The following is a 21,989-nucleotide window of genomic DNA, read 5'->3' as shown; positions in this document are numbered from 1 at the left end:
GAAAATGTCTTTTAAAATATGACATCGTGGGCTTCTCTGGTGGTGCAGTGGTTGAGAGTCTGCCTGCCGATGCAGGGGACACGGGTTCGTGCCCCGGTCCTGGAAGATCCCACATGCCGTGGAGCGGCTGGGCCCGTGAGCCATGGCCGCTGAGCCTGCGCGTCCGGAGCCTGTGCTCCGCAACGGGAGAGGCCACAACAGTGAGAGGCCCGCGTACCGCAAAAAAAAAAAAAAAAAAAAAATATGACATCGTATAATTTCAAAGACTTGTTCAGTTCTGTTGAATCTCCAGTGGAAATGGCTCTGCCCAGTTTCATATTAGTTTCTCTGCTCCTTGGGCGCCATTTCAAGTACACATTAATTTGAGTTTTGATGCTTTGAAATTATTGGGAACTTAAGCAAAGGCGCTTTTAAGAAAGCAGTTGCAATCGCCATTCAAAATTCCAGTAAAGTTTTTCTTCATAGTGTTCTGTTCTCTGAAGAGACAATATGGACCTTTTAGGTTAGAAGCTCTTGGCCCTTTCATGGACCCCTTTGATAGTCTGGCAAAGTCTATGGACCCCTTCTCAGACTAATGTTTTAAATGCATAAAACACAATATAGAGGAACTCTATAAACAAATGTGTGACATAGTAATCTATGAACTTCTTTATTAATGCACTCAATAAGAAGATTTAGTGGTGATTCTAATTACTACCATACTTTCTAAGTAGGATGAATGTATATTTTGAGATATTTTAGATATCTGCAATATTCGTACTGCGATTAAAAATATCTGAGATTCCTCTCTGTGATAGTCCTATATACTGCTGTTACTACTGTGGTTTGTGATCTAAATTCACAATCAAAAGACATGATAAATTTCAGGTGGTAGTTCGTGGAAATGTGCTTTGAAAAAATTCCAATTTCACGGATGTATATAGACTAAGAAATCCTCCCAAGAGAAAACAGTTTCTAAAGACGATTTTCAGACTACTCTAAGCCACTATCTTAAGCTGTTTTTGGTAGCAGCAGCCTCTTATAAATAGAAATACAGATAGTAACACGTAACTCTAGCTAAATGAAGTTAAGCTGCTTCTCAGATAAAATGAAACATTTACCTTTTTTTGATAGGGTGAAAAATGATCATTGCAGCTTTTATATATGACTTATTAAATTGGACTGATGTTCATTTATGTTTAGTATTTACATGTTTACTGAATATCAGCTGGAATCATGTCTTTAAGCTCTTTTGCATTATTTAAGCAAGTTATTTTCTTGGAACCTCAATTTCTGCCTTTATAAAATGAGTGTTCCAATACCTACCTGTATTAGTCAGATCTTGCTGTGTAACAAACACCCCAAACTCAGTGGCATAATACAATTAACATTTATTTCTTGCTAATGAGACTTTGGATCAGCTGATCTGGACTGAGCTTGGCTCCAAGCTGTGGGTTGGGTACAGCTCTGCTGCACACGCCTCCCATCCTTATTTCACCAGTAGCTACCTGAGGAATTTTCTCCTTGTGGCAAAATGTTGAAGCATAGCAGGGCAAGCTCAACCATGAAAGAATACTTCCAGTCTACTTATGTCACATCTGCTAACACCCCATTGGTCAGAGCAAGTCAGATGACCAAGTCCAAATTCAAGGATCAAGGAAGTATTGATACATTTTGTCAACTATGAGGTCATGGCAAGGGTGTGAATGTATTACACTGCTACAGGAGAGTGAAGAATTGAGACCAAAAATTCAGTCTATTATGTTACCTTATATGAGTTTGAGAGAATTAACTAAGGTGACGTTGTGTAAATTACCTGCTCCAGTTACTCCTCATAAATGAGGAGTATCTATTTTCTTATTACAATCTACATAGCGCTTCAGGTAATCAAAGCATACTGAAAAACGCTCCTGCTAAACTAAACAAACATATTTTAGTAAGGGGAGTAAGACCAAACATTCAAATGGCTATAACAAAGAGAAAAGAAAATTACAAAAAATAATTCTCACTTGGTCCAAGAAGGGAGAAACTGAAACTGTAGCTAATTATTCTTTACTGTGACTTCACATTAAAATAATGTGAGATTAAAAACAAATAACAGGGCTTCCCTGGTGGCGCAGTGGTTGAGAGTCCGCCTGCCGATGCAGGGGACGCGGGTTCGTGCCCCGGTCTGGGAGGATCCCACATGCCGCGGAGCGGCTGGGCCCGTGAGCCGTGGCCGCTGAGCCTGTGCTCCGGAGCCTGTGCTCCGCAAGGGGGGGAGAGGCCACAACAGTGAGAGGCCCGCCTACCGCAAAAAAAAAAAAAAAAAATAAAAAAATAAAAAAATAAAAACAAATAACAATGCCTGGGCTTCACTGTAGATATTCTGATTTAGCCTAGGGCAGGCTTCATGCATTGGTATTTTTTAAGCTCCTGTAGGACCAGTACGTTCAGGGATTTAAAAAAAATAAATTTATTTATTTTACTTATTTCTAGCTGCATTGGGTCTTCATTGCTGTGCACAGGCTTTCTCTAGTTGCGGCGAGCGGGGGCTACTCTTCGTTGCGGTGTGTGGGCTTCTCCTTGCGGTGGCTTCTCTTGTTGCGGAGCATGGGCTCCAGGCACGCAGGCTCAGTAGTTGTGGCGCACGGGCTTAGTTGCTCTGTGGCATGTGGGATCCGGCAAGACAAGGAGCTCCTTTCAGGGGAGCTTGGTTGGCAAAGGCTGAATTTATGTCGTGAGCTGGGTCTCTGGGTGGCTATGTCTTAGCAGGGAATTAGAAACATATACTGGGGATGGAGATTTAGATTTTTTATTTTTTAAAATAAATTTGTTTATTTATTTATGGCTGCATTGAGTCTTTGTTGCAGTGCACGGGCTTCTCATTGTGGTGGCTTCTCTTGTTGCAGAGCGTGGGCTCTAGGTGCATGGGCTTCAGTAGTTGTGGCACACAGGATTAGTTGCTCCGCGGCATGTGGGATCTTCCCAGACCAGGACTTGAACCTGTGTCCCCTGCATTGGCAGGCGGATTCTTAACCACTGTGCCACCAGGGTAGTCCCGAGATTTAAATTTGAAAGCCCTGATATATAGTATATAAAGAGTATTGAGAGAAAAAGAAAAGGATTTGAGGGCAAATCCTGGAGGAAATGCCTGCATTAGGAGATGTAAGGATGAAAAGGACAGAGTTAGTGAAAGAGACAGAAAAAAAGGCAGTCAGAGGTCGGAGATAATTCCAGGTAGAACTCTGTTTTAGAAGTCAGGGGAGAGGTTTCACGAGGTGAGGATGAACATGTGAGAAATTTAGAGGTGGAAGAAGGTGGGGGGCAGAGCAGTGCAAACTGGTTTCCGGAAGTCACAGGTGGTCTTTAAAAGCAGTATCAGCAGGATTGTGTTGGTAGAAAATGAGAGAAGGGGTAAAAGTACAGACAACGGGGATAGACTATTTTCCAAAAAAATAAATAAATAAAGGAGGGGGCAGCAAAGGGAAGAAGCACATGGATGGATGCTTGGCAGAGGGTCAGGACTGAGGGATGGCGGGGGGCTTTGAAAGCAAAAAGAAAGTGTATCTCGAGAGAGAGCAGGGGACACATGTGAGAAGGTGGATGAAGGAATGTCACGGGCGTGGCGGGAGCTGGGGAGGCCCGGGTGCGGTCACGGGCTATTGGAGTGCACTCATATATTTCTTCCTCAAAGGAAGGAGCAATGCGAGAAAAGAAGACTGGAGGAATGCAGAGAGATTTTAGGGGTGGGGAGAAAGGGAATGTAGGAAGTTCTCACATCAAATGGCTTTGACCTCCTTGGTAAAGTAGGAAGGAAGTGATGTGTTCTGATGAACGTGAGTACGATAGGTGTTCATGATCTTCTTTTCTGCTGAGTGTAGAGAAGGAAGTGAGAACTGTGGGAAGGACAAAGAATAAAGCCTCAGCTTCTTGTAGTCAGTTGGTTCAGCCTGGGTAAGCATATGATTTGGGGCTGGGACAGAAAGTTGCCAGGTACTAAGCACTGTGTCACCCATGGGTGCCCTGATATTGTACAACCCCAAGGACCCATCAGAAAGAGCTTCTGAATATAGGCTGAGACTAGGGGACAGACAGTTGATGATAGAACAATTAAAGATAAGCTATTCATTTTTTTAACTGAGAACTCACTGTAGACTGGACCCTCTCTGAAGTAATGGGTTAAAATTTACCTTATAATAGTATATGATTCAGTCTTGTCAATAATTCAAACAAATTGCCACAGTTCATTTAAAGTCAAACTTGTACCTCTAAATACAGTCCTCAGTTTGCAAAGGGAAACTTAATTTAATGGAACTTCGTTGTAATGTGAATATGTAATGAGTGGTGAACACTTTTGTACTGTGAATAATTCCTTTTTTACATTTTCATTTACCTGGATTTATGTATAAGCACCTAAATGATGATTTAGAAATGGCAGTGGTGACTGAAGTTAACAGAACACAGTAAATAATTCCTTTAAAGGACAGTCTTCTTTCATCTCAGGATCTGTCGCACAGAGAAAAATGCAGTTAACATTTTGCTGTGAATTTCTTGTGTACTCTAGTAGTGTGTGGGGAAGAGATTGGACAAATATAGAACATTGAGAGTGGGGAAAAAAAGGATTTGAGAACAGATCTTTGAGGGGATGCCTCTAATAAAATAATAATGACAATAATAAAACAGCAGATGCCACACTGAAGTCCATGGGCAGTGCTTGTGAAGGGAATAAATGCTATAACTAAAATTCTTCTCGAGTCAGAGGGTCAGTAGGCATTTATTGAATACAGATGGAATTTGAGGTTATGACGGAAGGGAAGATACAGTCCTATCCCTCCCTGCGAAGAGCAGAGCTGGGATGACAAAGTAGTATAAAGGATATTGGAATTTCTCATTCTTAAGCAGGTGATTTTGAGTCACCCAGAACCCCTTTGCAGACCCACCTAAAAAGGCTCTGCGTCTGAGATCCTGTAGACTCAGGTGTATGTCCAGGTATATATCAAAATGCATGAGCTTGCGCACACCGCAACGAAGAGTAGCCCCCGCTCATGGCAGCTAGAGAAACCCTGCGCACAGCAACGAAGACCCAGTGCAACCCAAAGTAAATAAATAAAAAATAAATAAGTTATTTAAAAAAAAAATGCATGAGCTTGACAGGCAGAGGGTAAAAGTCCAAAGGACAGCATGACTAGGGGGCTGACTTGTAAATGCCCACAGAAGTAGGAGAATGTATGTTAGGAATGATGGTGAGTGAAGTCATTGATTGGAATGATTTTAGGCAAATTTAAACTGTTCTGGGAAGAAAAGGTATAATATGTTACCAAGATGTTAATTAAACTATCCATGCTCTTAACTGACATGCCCTAAGGAAAAGAACTTTTATTGTACGTGATTTCTTCCTGTTAGGGAATAGATAATATATTCCAAGATCGGGGGGGTCTGTGGAGCCTCTCCTGGAGTTCTTTGATGTTTTGCTTGGATTGGGCTCAGGATCCATCTGCTGGAGAGCACATTTTCCCAGAGGATGAAGAATCCCAGGGCCTTTCAGACACTTTCTTGCTTCTTCAGCCCTAGTGTACTAGAGTGAGAATGTAATTGCCCCTCAGCCTCGGGACTTTCTGCCTCTCTGTCTGTGGAGGTTCACCTAATGCTTTGGCCTGTATTAGTCCAGGGCTATTGGAGTGCGCTCATATATACCTGTACGTATATAAGAAATACATATACATATTTCTTATATATACCTGTATGTATATAAGAAATCCCGAACTTAGAGGCTTGATGTAACAGACATGTATTAGTTCCCAGTGTCTATGCGTCAGGAATCTAGACACAGTTTAGCTGGGTCAGGGACTCTTATGAATCTGCAGTCATAAGAGTGTGGACCAGAGCTTCAGGCATCTTGAGGCTTGACTAAGGATGGACCCCAGTCCAAATTCTCTTACATGTCTGTTGGCAAGATTCAGTTCCTTCTGGGTTTTTGTTTTGTTTTTTTAAGCACACACTAGAAACTGCCCTTTTTCTTTTTTCTTTTTTTTTTAAATTTATTTTATTTATTTATTTATTTTTGGCTGTGTTGGGTCTTCGGTGCTGCACGCGGGCTTTCTCTAGTTGTGGCGAGCAGGGGCTACTCTCTGTTGTGGTGTATGGGCTTCTCACTGCAGTGGCTTCTCTCATTGTGGAGCATGGGCTCTAGGCACGCGGGCTTTAGTAGTTGCGGCACGCGGGCTCAGTAGTTGTGGCTCACGGGCTCTAGAGCACAGGCTCAGTAGTTGTGGCACACGAGCTTAGTTGCTCCGCGGCATGTGGGATCTTCCTGGACCAGGGATCGAACCCATGTCCCCTGCATTGGCAGGCGGATTCTCAACCACTGCGCCACCGGGGAAGCCCCCTTCTGGGTTTTTTCACTAAAAGCCTCAATTCCTGGCTGGCTGTTGCCTGGAGACTGCCCTAAGTTCCTTGTCATGGCCCTCATCAAAACAATGAGCCAATAAGTGAGAGGACAAGAGAGCGTGAGAGCAAGCTGAAAGTCAGTCTTGAGTGTGTACACCTAAGAGTCACATGGCTAGGTCATAGGTATGTGTGACATCAACTCTAACAGATACTGTCAAACTGTTAGCCTGAGTGGTTGTGTTATATTACACTCCCGCCAGCAGTATGACCGTTCCTTTTTTTGTTTGTTTTTTTACATCATTGTCAACACCTTAGCGTACTGTCAGATTTTGAGCCAGGTTAACTTTTTTTTTTAAGTTGTTGGGTTTTTATTTTTATTTTATTTTAAAATTGAAGTATAGTTGATTTACAGCATTGTGTTAATTTCTGCTATACAGCAACGTGATTCAGTTACACACATATATATACATTCCTTTTCATAGTCTTTTTCCATTATGGTTTCTCACAGGATATTGAATATAGTTCCCTGTGCTCTACAGTAGGACCTTGTTGTTTATCCATCCTATATATAATAGTTTACATCTGCTAATCCCAAACTCCCAATCCATCCCTTCCTCAGTCCCCTCCCCCTTGGGAGCCACAAGTCTGCCCTCTATGTCTGTGAGTCTGTTTCTGTTTCGTAGATAAGTCCATTTGTATCATATTTTATATTCCATATATAAGTGGTATCATATGGTATTTCTTTCTCTGTCTGACTTACTTTGCTTAGTATGATAATCTCTAGGTCCATCCATGTTGCTGCAAATGGCATTATTTCATTCTTTTTTATGAGCCAGATTAACTTTTTGGTAAATTTTTTAATTGATGTATAATTGATTTATAATGTTGTTTGTTAATTTCTGCCGTACAGCAAAGTGATTCATTTATATATATATATTAATATATATATATACATTCTTTTTTTAATATTCTTTTCCATTATGGTTTATCATAGGTGAGCCAGGTTAACTTGTTTTTTTTTTTACAGTTTTTTTTTTGTTTGTTTTTTTGGGGTTTTTTTTGCTGTACGCGGGCCTCTCACTGCTGTGGCCTCTCCCGTTGCGGAGCACAGGCTCCGGACGTGGACGCGCAGGCTCAGTGGCCATGGCTCACGGGCCCAGCCGCTCCGCGGCATGTGGGATCTTCCTGGACCAGGGCACGAACCCGTGTTCCCTGCATCGGCAGGCGGACTCTCAACCACTGCGCCACCAGGGAAGCCCCTAGGTTAACTTTTATAAGAATTGTCTTGTACTGAATTCATGACTGAAACCCAACCCTACAGAATTGTTGCTTTGCATCCCTTCCTCTGCCCATTTCCCCTCCTCCAGGGCTGGCTTGTGAACCTCGTCACGGCAGATCGTGTGTCCCCGCTCCATGAAGCCTGTCTCGGAGGTCATCCGTCCTGTGCAAACATTTTATTAAAGCATGGAGCTCAGGTAAGTGCAGCTCAAATCACACCTTAGACACCATGACTGAAAAATGACGATTTCTATCCGTTTTGAATACTTTCCAGCGTTTTTGATTAGCCTGATTTGAAATATGAAGTTTTTTTTCAAAAGTATTATGTCTATCAAGCTTATTTACTTTAGTAGTAGATGAAATACTGCATTTTTAGCTAGAAAGTCATGGTCTGAGCCTGTATCATTTTCTTTGACTGTCACTATTCATAAATAGCTGTTCGATTTCTGCCTTCATTCCTGTGGCTGGAAGGTAGTGACATATTGTAGAAAACACATAACATTTGGCTCCATAAGACCTGATGGTCCCAGACCATCTCTACCATTTACTAACATTGGAAACTTGGACAAGTTACTTAGCCTGTAAGCTTTAGAGTCTATATATGAGAAAAAAAAAACAGGGAAAATACCAAAAAAAATTATGTAGCATATTTTGTGGTATTGTGAGGATTGAGGGGGATAAGGCATGTGATTATTATTTGGAGAATGGGAATTGGGATGACATAATGAGATTCTAGAGAAGGAAGATACGAAATCATTCAATTTGAAAGTAGGGAACAGTAGATCTTCCATTAACTTAAGTACTCTCTTGCTCAGAAGTGATGGGAAAATCTGATCAGGAAGTTCTGTATCGGTTTCTCATCTTTTCTCAACCAGTCTGTACTGAGCATTTATTATGTGCCTAACTCTAGATAAAGATTTTCAGGAACTTCTAAACTAAATGAGGAGACAACCAGATAAACAGGTAAATGGCGGCATATAACACTAACCACTTCAAAAGATAAACCCTGAAATCTTGGTAGCCTCATATAATAAAAGTTTATTTCTTGTTCAACTCAGAATCCAGTGTGGGTGTTCCCAGTTGGGTGGCTGTTTTCCAAGGGTGATTCAAGGACACAGGCTCCTTTCATCCTGTTGCTCCACTGTCTTCAACAAGGGGCTCCCATATGTGCTCCATTCCAGATGGCTAGAAGGGGAAAAGACATGGAGGATTGTGAATGGAAGCTTTTTAAGGACCAGTCTTGGCAGTGACATATGTCACTTTTGCTCATATCCCATTGGCCAGAATTCAGGCCATGTCTAACTGCCAGGGAGGCGGGCAAGTGTAGTATGCCTCTGCGCCCAAGAGAGAGGAAATGAGTTTGTTTAATGCATAGTATCTCAGCCACAGCAGGCAATTACAATACGCTGTTTTTATCTGTTAGTTTCTTCTGTGTAACAAACCACCCTGACTTAATGACTTAAGACAGTAGCCATTTATCGCACAGTTCCTTGTGTTGTCTGGACAGCTCTTCTGGTCTGGCTGCTTCAGCTAACCTCAGCTGGGCTTACTGAGGCATTTGAGGTTAGCTGATAGATGGGCTGGGGCAGGCTGCTTCATGATGACCTTGGCTGGGATGGCTGGGAGGTCTGGGGAGACAGAAAATCTCTACGTGGTCTCTCATCCTTTAGCAGGCGGCCCAGGCCTGTTCACATGGTAGCAGGGATTCCAAGAGCAGCAAAAGGGGGCAAGCTCTCTGCTTGCATCACACTTGTAACTGTCCCATTGACCAAAGCAATTCATGTGGACAAGCCCAGATTCAAGGATTGAAAAGATAGTCTCCGTCTTGGGATGGGAGGAGTTACTAAGCCACTCTGCAAAGGGATATGCATCCTGGGCAGAGAATCTGTGGCCATATTTTGCAAACTACTGCAATGTAATAAGTATTAATAGTAAGGGGATTGTTGGGAACACATAGAAGTGTCCCTAACCCATTTATTTCTGATGGAGAGGGGGAGTCAAAAGATGCTTCCTACAGGAAATGATGTTACAGTTGAAACCTAAAGGACCTGTTGGAGTTAGTCAGCTCAATGGTGGGTTGGGGGAAATGATGGACTTCCCACCCACTGGGAACAACAAACGCAAAGCCCTAGAAGTGAAAGTGGGGGCTTCAAATCGTTCCTTCAAATCATTCCTTAGAGACTCCCCTGGTGGTTCAGTGGTTAAGGATCCGCCTGCCAATGCAGGGGACACGGGTTCGAGCCCTGGTCCGGGAAGATCGCACATGCCGCGGAGCAACTAAGCCCGTGCGCCACAACTACTGAGCCTGTGCTCTAGAGCCCGCGAGCCACAACTACTGAGCCCGCCCGCCTAGAGCCCGTGCTCCGCAACAAGAGAAGCCACCGCAATGAGAAGCCCGTGCGCCGCAACAAAGAGTAGCCCCCGCTCGCCACAACTAGAGAAAGCCCACATGCAGCAACGAAAGACCCAACACAGCCAAAAATATATAAAATAAATAAATTTTTTAAAAACTGAAAAAAATAATTCCTTATAGCAGCAGAATAGAGCAGGTGAGAGGGGTCAGAACACAAACAAGCTTGCCGACCATGCCAAGAAAATGGGCTTTGTCCTGAGAGCAGCCAAGGGCCATAGATGAGTGCATCATGAGGTTTATATTTTGGTTAAGAAAACTTACCCCAAACTTGGAAACAGGGCCAGGACTAAGCAGAGGCGAGAAAGGAGCCTGGGGTGCAAACTCTAAACTCTGTTCGCTCGCAGGGTCACTCAGCACTTTTGTAACCCTGGGAGCAAGTGTCTCCTTAAACTTTGCACCCTGGACATCTTTCATGCGTCACTAGTCCTGGCCTTGCGTGGAAATAGGGCATGAGAATGACGTCCCTGTCTTCACGGTATCATTGTTTAACAGGTTCACCAAAGAATTCCTTGATAGAGGAAAATGCATCTGCACTTGGCTTTGCTCTTTGCCATTCAATTATAGCCCAAACACTGTGAAGTTAGATGTTAACTTATAAGTTTCAGTCTGATTTCCAGTGTTAGAAAAGATAGCCCCAACGATTATAGTTTTATGGCCCTATAGGATATTAACCACTTTTGTATCCATTAGCAAATTTATTTCAGCATTGCATTGACTGAGTATATAAATTCTCCTTTTAGCCATCCTTGCCATTTTACTGGTTCCCTCATTGATGAACGAGCTGAATAAAATCTTTGGCTTGTGTTCACTCTATATTTGGATGAAAGTGATGTTTTAAAATTTATTAATTTATTTTTGGCTGTGTTGTGTCTTCGTTGCTGCACGTGGGCTTTCTCTAGTTGTGGCGAGCAGGGGCTACTCTTTGTTGCGGTGCGCGGGCTTCTTATTGCGGTGGCTTCTCTTGTTGTGGAGCACGGGCTCTAGGCGCACGGGCTTCAGTAGTTGTGGCACGCGGGCTCAGTGCTTGTGGCTCACGGGCTCAGTGGTTGTGGCTCGCGGGCTCTAGAGCGCAGGCTCAGTAGCTGTGGCGCACGGGCTTAGTTGCTCCGCGGCATGTGAGATCTTCCCGGACCAGGGATCGAACCCATGTCCCCTGCATTGGCAGGTGGACCCCCAACCACTGTGTCACCAGGGAAGTCCCGAAAGTGATATTTTTAAATTAAAAAAATAATAATACATTAACAATTTTAAAAGGTTACTCTAACTGCTTTGGGGAAATTGGATTGGTGTGGGATGGGTCTAGGATGGCATGTTTAAAATAAGGTGATTAGTGGGAATTTCCTGGCCGTCCAGTGGTTAGGACTGCGCAGTCCCACTGCAGGGGGCACGAGTTCAATCCCTGGTCTGGGAATGTTCTTGGTGCATTACATTCCATACCTCATCCGGTTTTTCACAACAACTTTGGGGAATTTGTTATTTTTTGTCCCCATTTTGTAGCTGTGGAATTTAAGGCTCAGACAAGTGAAATAATAGCTTGAAAATGGTGGAGCTTAGGTCTGAATCCAGGATACCCCACTGCCCGCTTTCATGCTGGAGCTTTTCTTTCTAGGTGAATGGTGTTACTACAGACTGGCATACTCCCTTGTTTAATGCTTGTGTCAGCGGCAGCCTGGACTGTGTGAATTTGCTTCTGCAGCATGGAGCCAGTCCCCACCCTGAGAGTGATCTGGCATCCCCCATGCACGAAGCTGCTAAGAGAGGTAAATCTGTTGAGAATTTAAGTTTTCCACCCCCTCCTTCAAGGGACATCTTATTGTTGAAGGGAAGAGGGAAAAGGGGGTATACGGAGCAGTTGTTCTCAATGTGTGGATCCTGGGACCAGAAGCGTCAGCCCGACCTGGCATGCAAATGCAGATTCTTGGGCTCCATTCCAGACCCAGTGAATCAGTAACTTTGGGGGTGGGGTCCAGCCATCTGTGCTTTGTTTAACAAGCCCTCCAGGTGACTTCTGATGCACAGTAAGTTTGAGAAGCACCCTTTTAGAACATTTGGAATGTTGCTCACTGCTGTGTTTCGGGAACAGGGCCTGGCATATAGTAGACTATCCATCCAAATTTGTGGAATGTGTTGTTGAACCCATGACCCCATAAAGTCAAGTTATTTTATAAAACAAATTATAGTCTTCTGTTTTAAGGCCTTAAAGAATATTGTCTCAGGGCCACCTAAGTTTGCTAAGTGAAACAAACTTTCAATTTTTGGAAATATAAGATGTTATATACAGTTTGGGGTGTCTCCCCATCCCCAGGTTTGTTGAGGTATAATTGACAAATAAGATTGTATATATTTAAGGTGTACAGTGTGATAATTTGATATATGTATACATTGTGAAAGGATAACCATAATCAAGTTAATTAACACATCCATTGCCTCATATAGTTCCCTTTTTTTGTGGTGAGAACATTTAAGATCTACTCCCGTAGCAAATTTAAAGTACAGTATATACAGTATATATATTATTAGCTGTAGTCACCATGCTGTACATTAGATCCCCGGAACTTATTCATCTGGGATAATTCTTTTCATAAAGTCACAGTTTTCCTGCTATTCTTAACTCTGAGACAAAAAATAAAATTGTAAGTTTTGCTTTTTTCTGATATTTCTCCTCCTCCTCGACATCATGATGACCGTACCTTGCCCCGAGGGCCATTTCCGCAGTGACTTCACAAAATGGCTTCCCCTCATCTTTACAGCAGCCCCATTTGACTGGATCCACTCATATTATAATTATCTCCCAAAGCACTGGCATTTCTTCATGAGGAGACATGTTAACTCATCATATTCACTGGACACATAGAACTAAAATGGTATAACAAGATAAATGCAAAGGAGCAATGTTCCAAGTATGATGTCCTAGACCAAGGAAGAGTGATTCTGCTTTCACCAAACCTAGTTGGCCACACTGGGCCTCACTCACGTTGGATTTGGCACCTTCCTCTAAGCCTCGCCTGTGCCTGCCGTGGCCTGTTTGTCCCAGGGCCTGCTCTTGGTGAGGTTGTAACTTTCCTTCCCTGTTCCACGGTCAACTCTGTGCCCTTTCTTCTCCAGGTCCACCTTTAGTCCCTGTTGTTCCATACCTCTCCTCAGCGCTCACTTTGATTTCTGTAATCAGACTGATTACAAAGCCACCAACAATTGAAAAAGGTGGGTGGCTGCTCGTTGCTTACTGTGGCTGGTACACTCAAGTGGAGTTCCACCCAGAGCTACAGATGCCATCTTATAGTCAACCCATTAACTGGTGACGGTGTTGAAGATCATTCCCTCTTCTAAATAGAGGAAATAGCTTTTGGTCGCTGGATAAGTTGTTGGAAAATTTAAACACACAAAAAATGGGCGAGGTGGTGTTTCCCTAGCTACGAGAATTTGTGTTGTAACTGTTTTCTCTCACTTTGGGCTGCAGGCCACGTGGAGTGCATTGAGTCTCTTGTGGCTCATGGGGGCGACGTTGACCGGAACATCAGCCACCTGGGCACACCGTTATATTTGGCTTGTGAAAATCTGCAGGTGGCCTGTGCCAAGAAGCTTCTGGAATCAGGTAAAACCAAAAGCAAAACATAACAAGGAAAGTAAATGAAAAGTAAATTAAGGGTATTTGAAAGCTCTTTCTATTGTAGCAGAAGAAAGAGCGCGGGCAATGGAGCCAGACAAGATCAGAGTTCATACTGACTGTGTTTCCGTGGGGAATTAGTTTAAACTGTTTCAACTTTAGTTCTCTCACTTGTAATGAGAATAGTGATAATAGTGATAATGATGATGACATCTCCCAGGATGGCCCTCAATGCTTATTAGTTTCTCCTCCCTCCCTCTGGCCATTGATATTATTAGGCCCTGAGTAACTTGCACAGCTGCTGGCTTAGGGCCGAATCTTCAGATTTGGGGCCGCCTTCACCAGTTCTCTTTGACTTGGAAATAGAACTTGCCCCATTTTTAGTCCATTGTAAATATTATATTTTTGAAAAGTCGTAGGTCGCATCATTCTTTTGCACCTTCCTGCTGTTATCCAGACCCTTCTTCAACACTTGGGATACCACTTCATCACCTCTTTCATTATCTGAGTCCTGGTTATTCTTTAAAAATCCAGTAATCTTGCCCTTTGCTGAATGCTCTTACGGTCCTCATTGCCTTCTACTCACTTGGCAGCCATTACCATGAATTAGGAGATTTGGTTCCCTGTCTCCTTCTCTCCCTCTCTTTCTTCTATTACCCTAGGTGGCTTTTAAGCTCCTAGTCAGGAGAGGGCCATGTTTGGCATCCCTCACAAAGCTAAGACCAATACAAGAACCATTCAGTTAACATTTGTTGACTGGACCTAGATTCCCATTTTACTGGAGGGACAGCAGCTCAGGCAAAGTCATATGTCCCCACACATCACAGCGGGAGCCAGCATCTGGACTGGGGTAGGGATTTGTTGAGAGTGTAAGGATGGAACTGGGTGGGGATGGTCCTCGAATTCTACCTTATCCCCGAAGAGGAGGGCTTTGCCACCTTCCCTGTGATCTTGGGATTGGCCACCCCAATCTAGGCAATGCTGCCATAATTGATTGCCCTTCACAGTCCAAATCACGTGGTCCCAAGTCTCTGGTTTAAAACCGCACGGCAGTTGCTCGGCGTGTAAATGTGGATAATTGCCATAGATGAGATTTCACCATCTAGCCTCACTTCCGGCCTGTACTGGCTAATATTTGGGCTCCATTAATAATGAATGTGCAGCTTTCCTGCCACCAGGATTCTTCTTGCATGTATCACACCTGTGTAGAGTGCTCAAAGGCAAGATGTTCAACCTCATATGTCACAGAGCTCATGTGGTACATTCAGTCACATTGTCAAGTGGCATTTTCCCCATATTATTAAATGGAATCAAGTCATCTCCTGTTTTCTCAGGAGAACTACTGTGCCTGCTATGGATGCCCTTTTGGTAGGGAATTTTGAGGTGCAGTGCTTTGAGAAGGGGGTGCTTGCACTCTGCTCCTTGGCTGACTCTTGTTCTCGTGATTGTTTAGGAGCGAGCGTGAACCAAGGCCGGGGGCTGGATTCCCCTCTGCACGCGGTGGCCAGGGCGTCCAGTGGGGAGCTGGCCTGCCTGCTCATGGACTTTGGAGCAGACACCCAGGCCAGGGATGCTGAAGGCCACCGTCCCTTGGAGCTGGTGCCTCCAGAGAGCCCCCTGAGCCAGCTCTTCTTGCAGAGAGAAGGTGCTTCTCCTTTGCCTGAATCTAAGCCCTAATCCATAGACTCCTGTGGGCTCTAGCAGGAGGCAGGTACTTACCGAGTTCTGACTTCGGATGTTATGAAAAAGATTGTGCTCTGCCTTCACCAAATGTGGGGAGCTGAGATAGTTTAGTATTCAGCAAGGTACAGTACTGGTTATATAATAAATAACCATCCTGCTCTTTGGCATGTTGGAGACAGGCTGTTTGGATGATCTAATGTTCGTATGTGGGATAGGCCAGCTTTCAAAGAATTAAGATACTGTTTTAAAATGTTAAAGTTACCTAAGACATGCTGTATTTAAAAAAAATTTTTATTGGGGTATAGTTGATTTACAATGTTGCATTAGTTTCAGGTGTACGACATGCTTTATTTTTTTAATTTATTTTATTGAAGTATAGCTGATTTATAATGTTACATTTATTTCTGCTGTACAGCAGAGTGATTCACTTATACATATACACTCTTTTTCGTATTCTTTTCCGTTATGGTTTATCCCAGGATACTGAATATAGTTCCGTGTGCTCTACAGTAGGACCTTGTTTATCTGTTCTATATATACTAGTTTACATCTGCTAAGCCCAAACTCCCAATCCATCCCTCCCCCACCCCCCCTCCCCCTTGGCAACCACAAGGCTGTTCTCTATGCCTGTGAGTCTGTTTCTGTTTTGTAGATAAGTTCACTTGTGTCATATTTTAGATTCCACATATAAGTGATGTAATAGGGTATTTGTAAGTCATGCTTTAGAGAGATGCAGCAGAAGCGTCTTTGGGGTTGTACAATGCCCCAGGATGTCTTACTGCAGTACAGATGGGCTGAACTACTGGGCATTTGGCTTCTGGGATGGGGGGTAAGAATGCAACTCATTGAGTATTACACGGTATTACTTTCATGATGCACAGCAATCAGGAGACATTTACTATTGGGTTGGCCAAAAAGTTTGTTCGGGTTTTCCGTGCCATCTTGTGGAAAAATCCGGATGAACTTTTTGGCCAATCCAATATAATACATTAATCAACACTGAGTCCACACTCCTCTATTAATAAAAACTGACACTCCTGACCCAAACCACTAAACACTGGGGTTGAGCAGTGTGCAAGGGGGTAGGGGCACTTCCCTGGGCTGAGAGGTCATGGGTGGGCTGGGATGGGGAGAAGAGACCTAAGACTGCATTCTTACTTGTCCCTAGAGGTGGAGAGCAGCCAGCTGAGGACCTGCTTTTTTCTGCCGGAGTGCGGACTTTGTTGAGTCTTAGGGGTTGTGGGAGTTTGAAGCAGGCTTCCCTACCAGAAGGATTCTTTTTTTTTTTTATTTCTATTTTTTTATTTGTTATTTTATTTTATTTATTTATTTTTGGCTGCATTGGGTCTTTGATGCTGAGCACGGGCTTTCTCTAGTTGCAGCGAGCTGGGGCTACTCTTTGTTGCGGTGCACGGGCTTCTCATTGCGGTGGCTTCTCTTGTTGTGGAGCATGGGCTCTAGGTGTGTGGGCTCAATAGTTGTGGCACGTGGGCTCTAGAGCGCAGGTTCAGTAGTTGTGGCGCACGGGCTTAGTTAGTTACTCCGTGGCATGTGGGATCTTCCCAGACCAGGGCTCGAACCCATATCCCCTGTACTGGCAGACGGATTCTTAACCACTGTGCCACCAGGGAAGTCCCAGAAGAATTCTGATGTCATGTAATCTGGTTATTTTCTCCCCACGTGCTGAGAATTAGGGCTCTGGGCAGAATTGTAAAGTGGCCCCTGAATCCTTCTTTCTGCTACACCCACTGCCCCAGCGTACTTGTGGCCATAGCTTGCCTTGGGGCCCCCCAAACAAGGCCTGTGCTCCCCGAGCCAAGGCACAAGGAACAATCCAATAGAAACCCTTTTATGAGAAGCAGTGGGGTCACCCCCGGGCAACTCTGCCTGTACTTTGACAATTTCTTATTTTCAAAAAATTGTATCTCTATAGACGGGGCCGATTTCTCCAGCAGGCACAGATGGCACAATGCATGGGGTCCACTATGTTTTTAGGGGCCCACAGAAATGTTTTAATTTCTTTTAAAATCAGAAGGAAAAACAATGAATACAACTCAACCTGGGTTATATTCATCTTTATACTGGCACTTGTCCCTGACATTGTATCTAGCACATGTGATTAGTAACTTCCTTCAAAGTGCCTTAGTGAGAGGAGATTAAGTTCAGTTGCCCCACACTATGCCTTCTGCAGCTCGTTAATAAATGCTTTGAGCACACTGGGAAATCCTTCATTAATATACACCTTGAGTACACTGAACATATGTGGAAGGTGCCCTGAATTTCAACACAGACCTTCTGAATGTGCTCTGAGGACCTGATTGAAAATATTTCCTTTCTTTCTTTCCTTGTATATATGTCTGTTTCTACCTCTCCTTGCTTTCCATCACCTGAGAAGTATGCAACCCAGTTTATCCTGTAGCTTGCAGTGATGCTATAGGAAATTGAAGCCAAATCTGGCCTCTGTACCCTGACACTGAATTAAATCTCGGAGACAGAGTTTTGGGTGAAGTAGAAGAGAATAGCTTTATTACTTTGCCAGGCAAAGGGGGACACAGCAGGCTAATGCCCTCAAAACTGTGTCCCGACCTGGAGTGGGTAGTGAGGAGTTTGATAGTAATGGTTCAGAGAGGGTGTGATCAGCTCGTGGACGTTCTTCTGATTGGTTGGTGGTGAAGTTGGAACCGTCTGGTTCCAGCTGGTCTGGGGTCTCCGTGCTTGTGGTCAGCATGCAGTTAACTTCTCCCACCTGGTGGGGGCTTCAGCATCTGCTAAACAGCTCAAAGATATTGTTATATGTGTCCCTTGAGAGGAACCAGGACCCTGCCTCAAGGCTGCACTGTTGTTTCTCTTGACTGTTGCTCCCTTGTCTCCGCATCCCCTCCCTTCCCTAATTAGCATTGGTTTGAACCTGCTTCTTGGAACTCAGGGAAGGTCAGGGAGGCTGAATGAACCCTATTTCCTGTAATCAAGAAATGGGGGGGCTTCCCTGGTGGCACAGTGGTTGAGAGTCCACCTGCTGATGCAGGGGACATGGGTTCATGCCCTGGTCCGGGAAGATCCCACATGCCGCGGAGCGGCTGGCCCCGTGAGCCATGGCTGCTGAGCCTGTGTGTCCGGAGCCTGTGCTCCGCAACGGGAGAGGCCACAACAGTGAGAGGCCCGCGTACCGCAAAAAAAAAAAAAAAAAAAAAAAAAAAGAAATGGGGGACACGGAAGGGCTTTTGTGCCCTGGAGTCCCACAGGGTCCTGCTTGGTATCAAAGTTAGAGGCCACTGTACCCTTTTGGTTGCATTCTCAACCCTGGCCACACAATACAATGACCTGGGACACGTGTCTTTACAAAAACCAGATGCCCCAGCCCCACCCGACAGTAACTGAAGCAACATCCTTGGGGTGGAGTTTAAAGCCCTCCCCCATCCCCAGTCAGGCTTGAGGGCTACTGCTTTATGGGATTCTTGAAGGTATAGAGCTTTGCCTTTTAAAAAGTTATTAATAACCAAAAGGGAATTCCCATTACAATTTAGTGCAGGGGCTGGGGATGGGAAATCATTTCCCATCTTTTTACCCTATGACAGGGTTTTTCAAGCTCAGCACTATATACATTTTGGGCCAGATGGGGGCCATCCTGTCCTGTGCACTGTAGGATGTTTAGCAGCATCCCTGTCATCCACCCACTAGATGGTAGTAGCAACACCCCCCCACAAGTTGTGACAAACAAAATTAGCTCCAGACATTGCCAAGTGTCCCTAGGGAGCAAAATACTCCCCTCCCCCCTTGAGAATCACTGTCTTAAGATGTAAACACTTGGCTGGATCCCTATGCAAGGTTTGTGCTAGTTCACTTTTCACCTGTGAGTTGAAGCACTGGGACAACTCTGAATGCAGAATATAAAAACAAATATGAAAAGACCTGTATGCACAAAACTATAAGACACTGATGAAAGAAATAAAAGATGATACAAACAGATCGAGAGATATACTGTGTTCTTGGAATGGAAGAATCAACATTGTGTAAATGACTATACTACCCAAAACAATCTATAGATTCAGTGCAATCCCTATCAAACTGCCAATGGCATTTTTCACAGAACTAGAACAAAAAATTTCACAATTTATATGGAAACAAAAAAGACCCCGAATAGCCAAAGCAATCTTGAGAAAGAAAAACGGAGCTGGAGGAATCAGGCTCCCGGACTTCAGACTATACTACAAAGCTACAGTAGTCAAGACAGTATGGTACTGGCACAAAAACAGCAATATAGATCAATAGAACAGGATAGGAAGCCCAGAGATAAACCCACACACATATGGACACCTAATTTATGACAAAGGAGGCAAGGACATACAATGGAGAAAGGACAGCCTCTTCAATAAGTGGTGCTGGGAAAACTGGACAGCTACATGTAAAAGAATGAAATTAGAACACTCCCTAACACCATACACAAAAATAAACTCAAAATGGATTAAAGACCTAAATGTGAGGCCAGACACTATCAAACTCTTAGAGGAAAACATAGGCAGAACACTCTATGACATAAATCACAGCAAGATCCTTTTTGACCCACCTCCTAGAGAAATGGAAATAAAAACAAAAATAAACAAATAGGACCAAATGAAACTTAAAAGGTTTTGCACAGCAAAGGAAACCATAAACAAGATGAAAAGACAGCCCTCAGAATGGGAGAAAATATTTGTAAATGAAGCAACTGACAAAGGATTAATCTCCAAAATTTACAAGCAGCTCATGCAGCTCAATATCAAAAAAACAAACAACCCAATCCAAAAATGGGCAGAAGAACTAAATAGACGTTTCTCCAAAGGAGACATACAGATTGCCAAAAAACACATGAAAGAATGATCAACATCATTAATCATTAGAGAAATGCAAATCAAAACTACAATGAGGTATCACCTCACGCCAGTCAGGATGGCCATCATCAAAAAATCTACAAACAATAAATGCTGGACAGGGTATGGAGAAAAGGGAACCCTCTCGCACTGTTGGTGGGAATGTAAATTGATACAGCCACTATGGAGAACAGTATGGAGGTTCCTTAAAAAACTAAAAATAGAACTACCATACGACCCAGCAATCCCACTACTGGGCATATACCCTGAGAAAACCATAATTCAAAAAGAGTCATGCACCCCAGTGTTCACTGCAGCTCTATTTACAATAGCCAGGACATGGAAGCAACCTAAGTGCCCATCGACAGATGAATGGATAAAGAAGATGTGGCACATATACACAATGGAATATTGCTCAGCCATAAAAGGAAATGAAATTCAGTTATTTGTAGTGAGGTGGATGGACCTAGAGTCTGTCATACAGAGTAAAGTAAGTCAGAAAGAGAAAAACAAATACCGTATGCTAACACCTATATATGGAATCTAAAAAAACCAAAAAACAAAAAGGTTCTGAAGCACCTAGGGGCAGGACAGGAATAAAGATGCAGTCGTAGAGAATGGACTTGAGGACATGGGGAGGGGGAAGGGTCAGCTGGGACGAAGTGAGAGAGTGGCATGGACATACATACTCTACCAAACGTAAAATAGATAGCTAGTGGGAAGCAGCCGCATAGCACAGGAGATCAACTTGGTGCTTTGTGACCACCTAGAGGGGTGGGATAGGGAGGGTGGGAGGGAGACGCAAGAGGGAGGGGATATGGGGATATATGTATATGTATAGCTGATTCACTTTGTTATAAAGCAGAAACTAACACACCATTGTAAACTCCAATTAAACGCCAATAAAGATGTTAAAAACAAAACAAAACAAATATGACTTCAGGTAACATTTATGCTTCACTGATAGCTTCTTATATTTGAATATCTTAAAACTGCTAAATTATAAAAGTATTTGCATCCAGAAATATGACCTTATTTTTTTTTAAAGTAAAGATAAGGAAGGCATTAAACATGGATTTTCTTGTCATTGCTGGGAATTCCATACTTTTGTAATTCCAAAATTAGCTCCCATAAGCCTCCATTGGTGAGACTGAGCTTTGAAGGTCTTTGTTCTAAATCAGAACCTAGCAAACTCATTTCAATGAGATACCAGAAAAGAGAGAACATGGCCTAAAAATGCCTCCTACAAAAAGCAGAACATAGTCTTAAGCTGCACCATATTATTTCCTTATAATAGTGTGATAGCTTGTATGCTTTCAACGAAGGAAGGGAAAAGTCTTAGATCAGTGAAACCCATGGGTGACTTGTCTTATCATCTTTCTCCAGGGCCCCCTTCTTTGATGCAGTTATGCCGCCTTAGAATTTGGAAGTGCTTTGGGATCAAGCAGCATCATAAGATCACCGGACTCAGCCTCCCTGAGGAGCTGAAATGGTTTCTCCTCCACATTTAAATGTGTCAAGGGAATGGCATCACAAACAACAGACAAACGTTATCGAGTGTTGAGGCCACTGGGATTTTAAAATAAAGTCAGGTTTATTAGAGTTTGGCTAGTTTTTTTTTTTTTCAAGGAGATTTTTATTTGTAAAGGAACATACTGGGTACTTTTGTGTCATTGGTTGGAGGGCATGAAAAATTCCACCACAGCCCTCCGCCCCCTGCCGCCTGGAAGAGAGTGGCTAAGATAACAAGTATGGTGTTGATCGTGCCAAGCACTGAGCTGGGAACACTTTACGCTTCACCTAATTTAGCTCACAG

General features: G+C 43.5%; 1 protein-coding gene across 1 annotated transcript in view; it reads left to right on the top strand.

The window, feature by feature from the left end:
• ASB9 (ankyrin repeat and SOCS box containing 9) overlaps window positions 1-21,733 on the top strand; it is a gene marked incomplete at its 5' end in the record, with an annotated part of 30,979 nt that extends 9,246 nt beyond the window's left edge. Inside the window, 5 exons of the mRNA XM_079727081.1 lie at window positions 7,716-7,823; window positions 11,649-11,799; window positions 13,497-13,631; window positions 15,097-15,288; window positions 21,560-21,733. Coding sequence (XP_079583207.1) covers window positions 7,716-7,823; window positions 11,649-11,799; window positions 13,497-13,631; window positions 15,097-15,288; window positions 21,560-21,684 — 711 coding nt within the window. The 3' untranslated portion in view covers window positions 21,685-21,733. The remainder of the gene's footprint in view (window positions 1-7,715; window positions 7,824-11,648; window positions 11,800-13,496; window positions 13,632-15,096; window positions 15,289-21,559) is intronic.
• Window positions 21,734-21,989: the final 256 nt, after the last annotated feature.

The sequence above is a fragment of the Hyperoodon ampullatus genome (genome assembly GCF_949752795.1).
Source record: "Hyperoodon ampullatus genome assembly, chromosome: X".
Lineage (NCBI taxonomy): Eukaryota > Metazoa > Chordata > Mammalia > Artiodactyla > Ziphiidae > Hyperoodon > Hyperoodon ampullatus.
The sequence above is the reverse complement of the archived record's forward strand: the minus strand, read 5'-3'. Positions and strand labels throughout refer to the sequence as shown.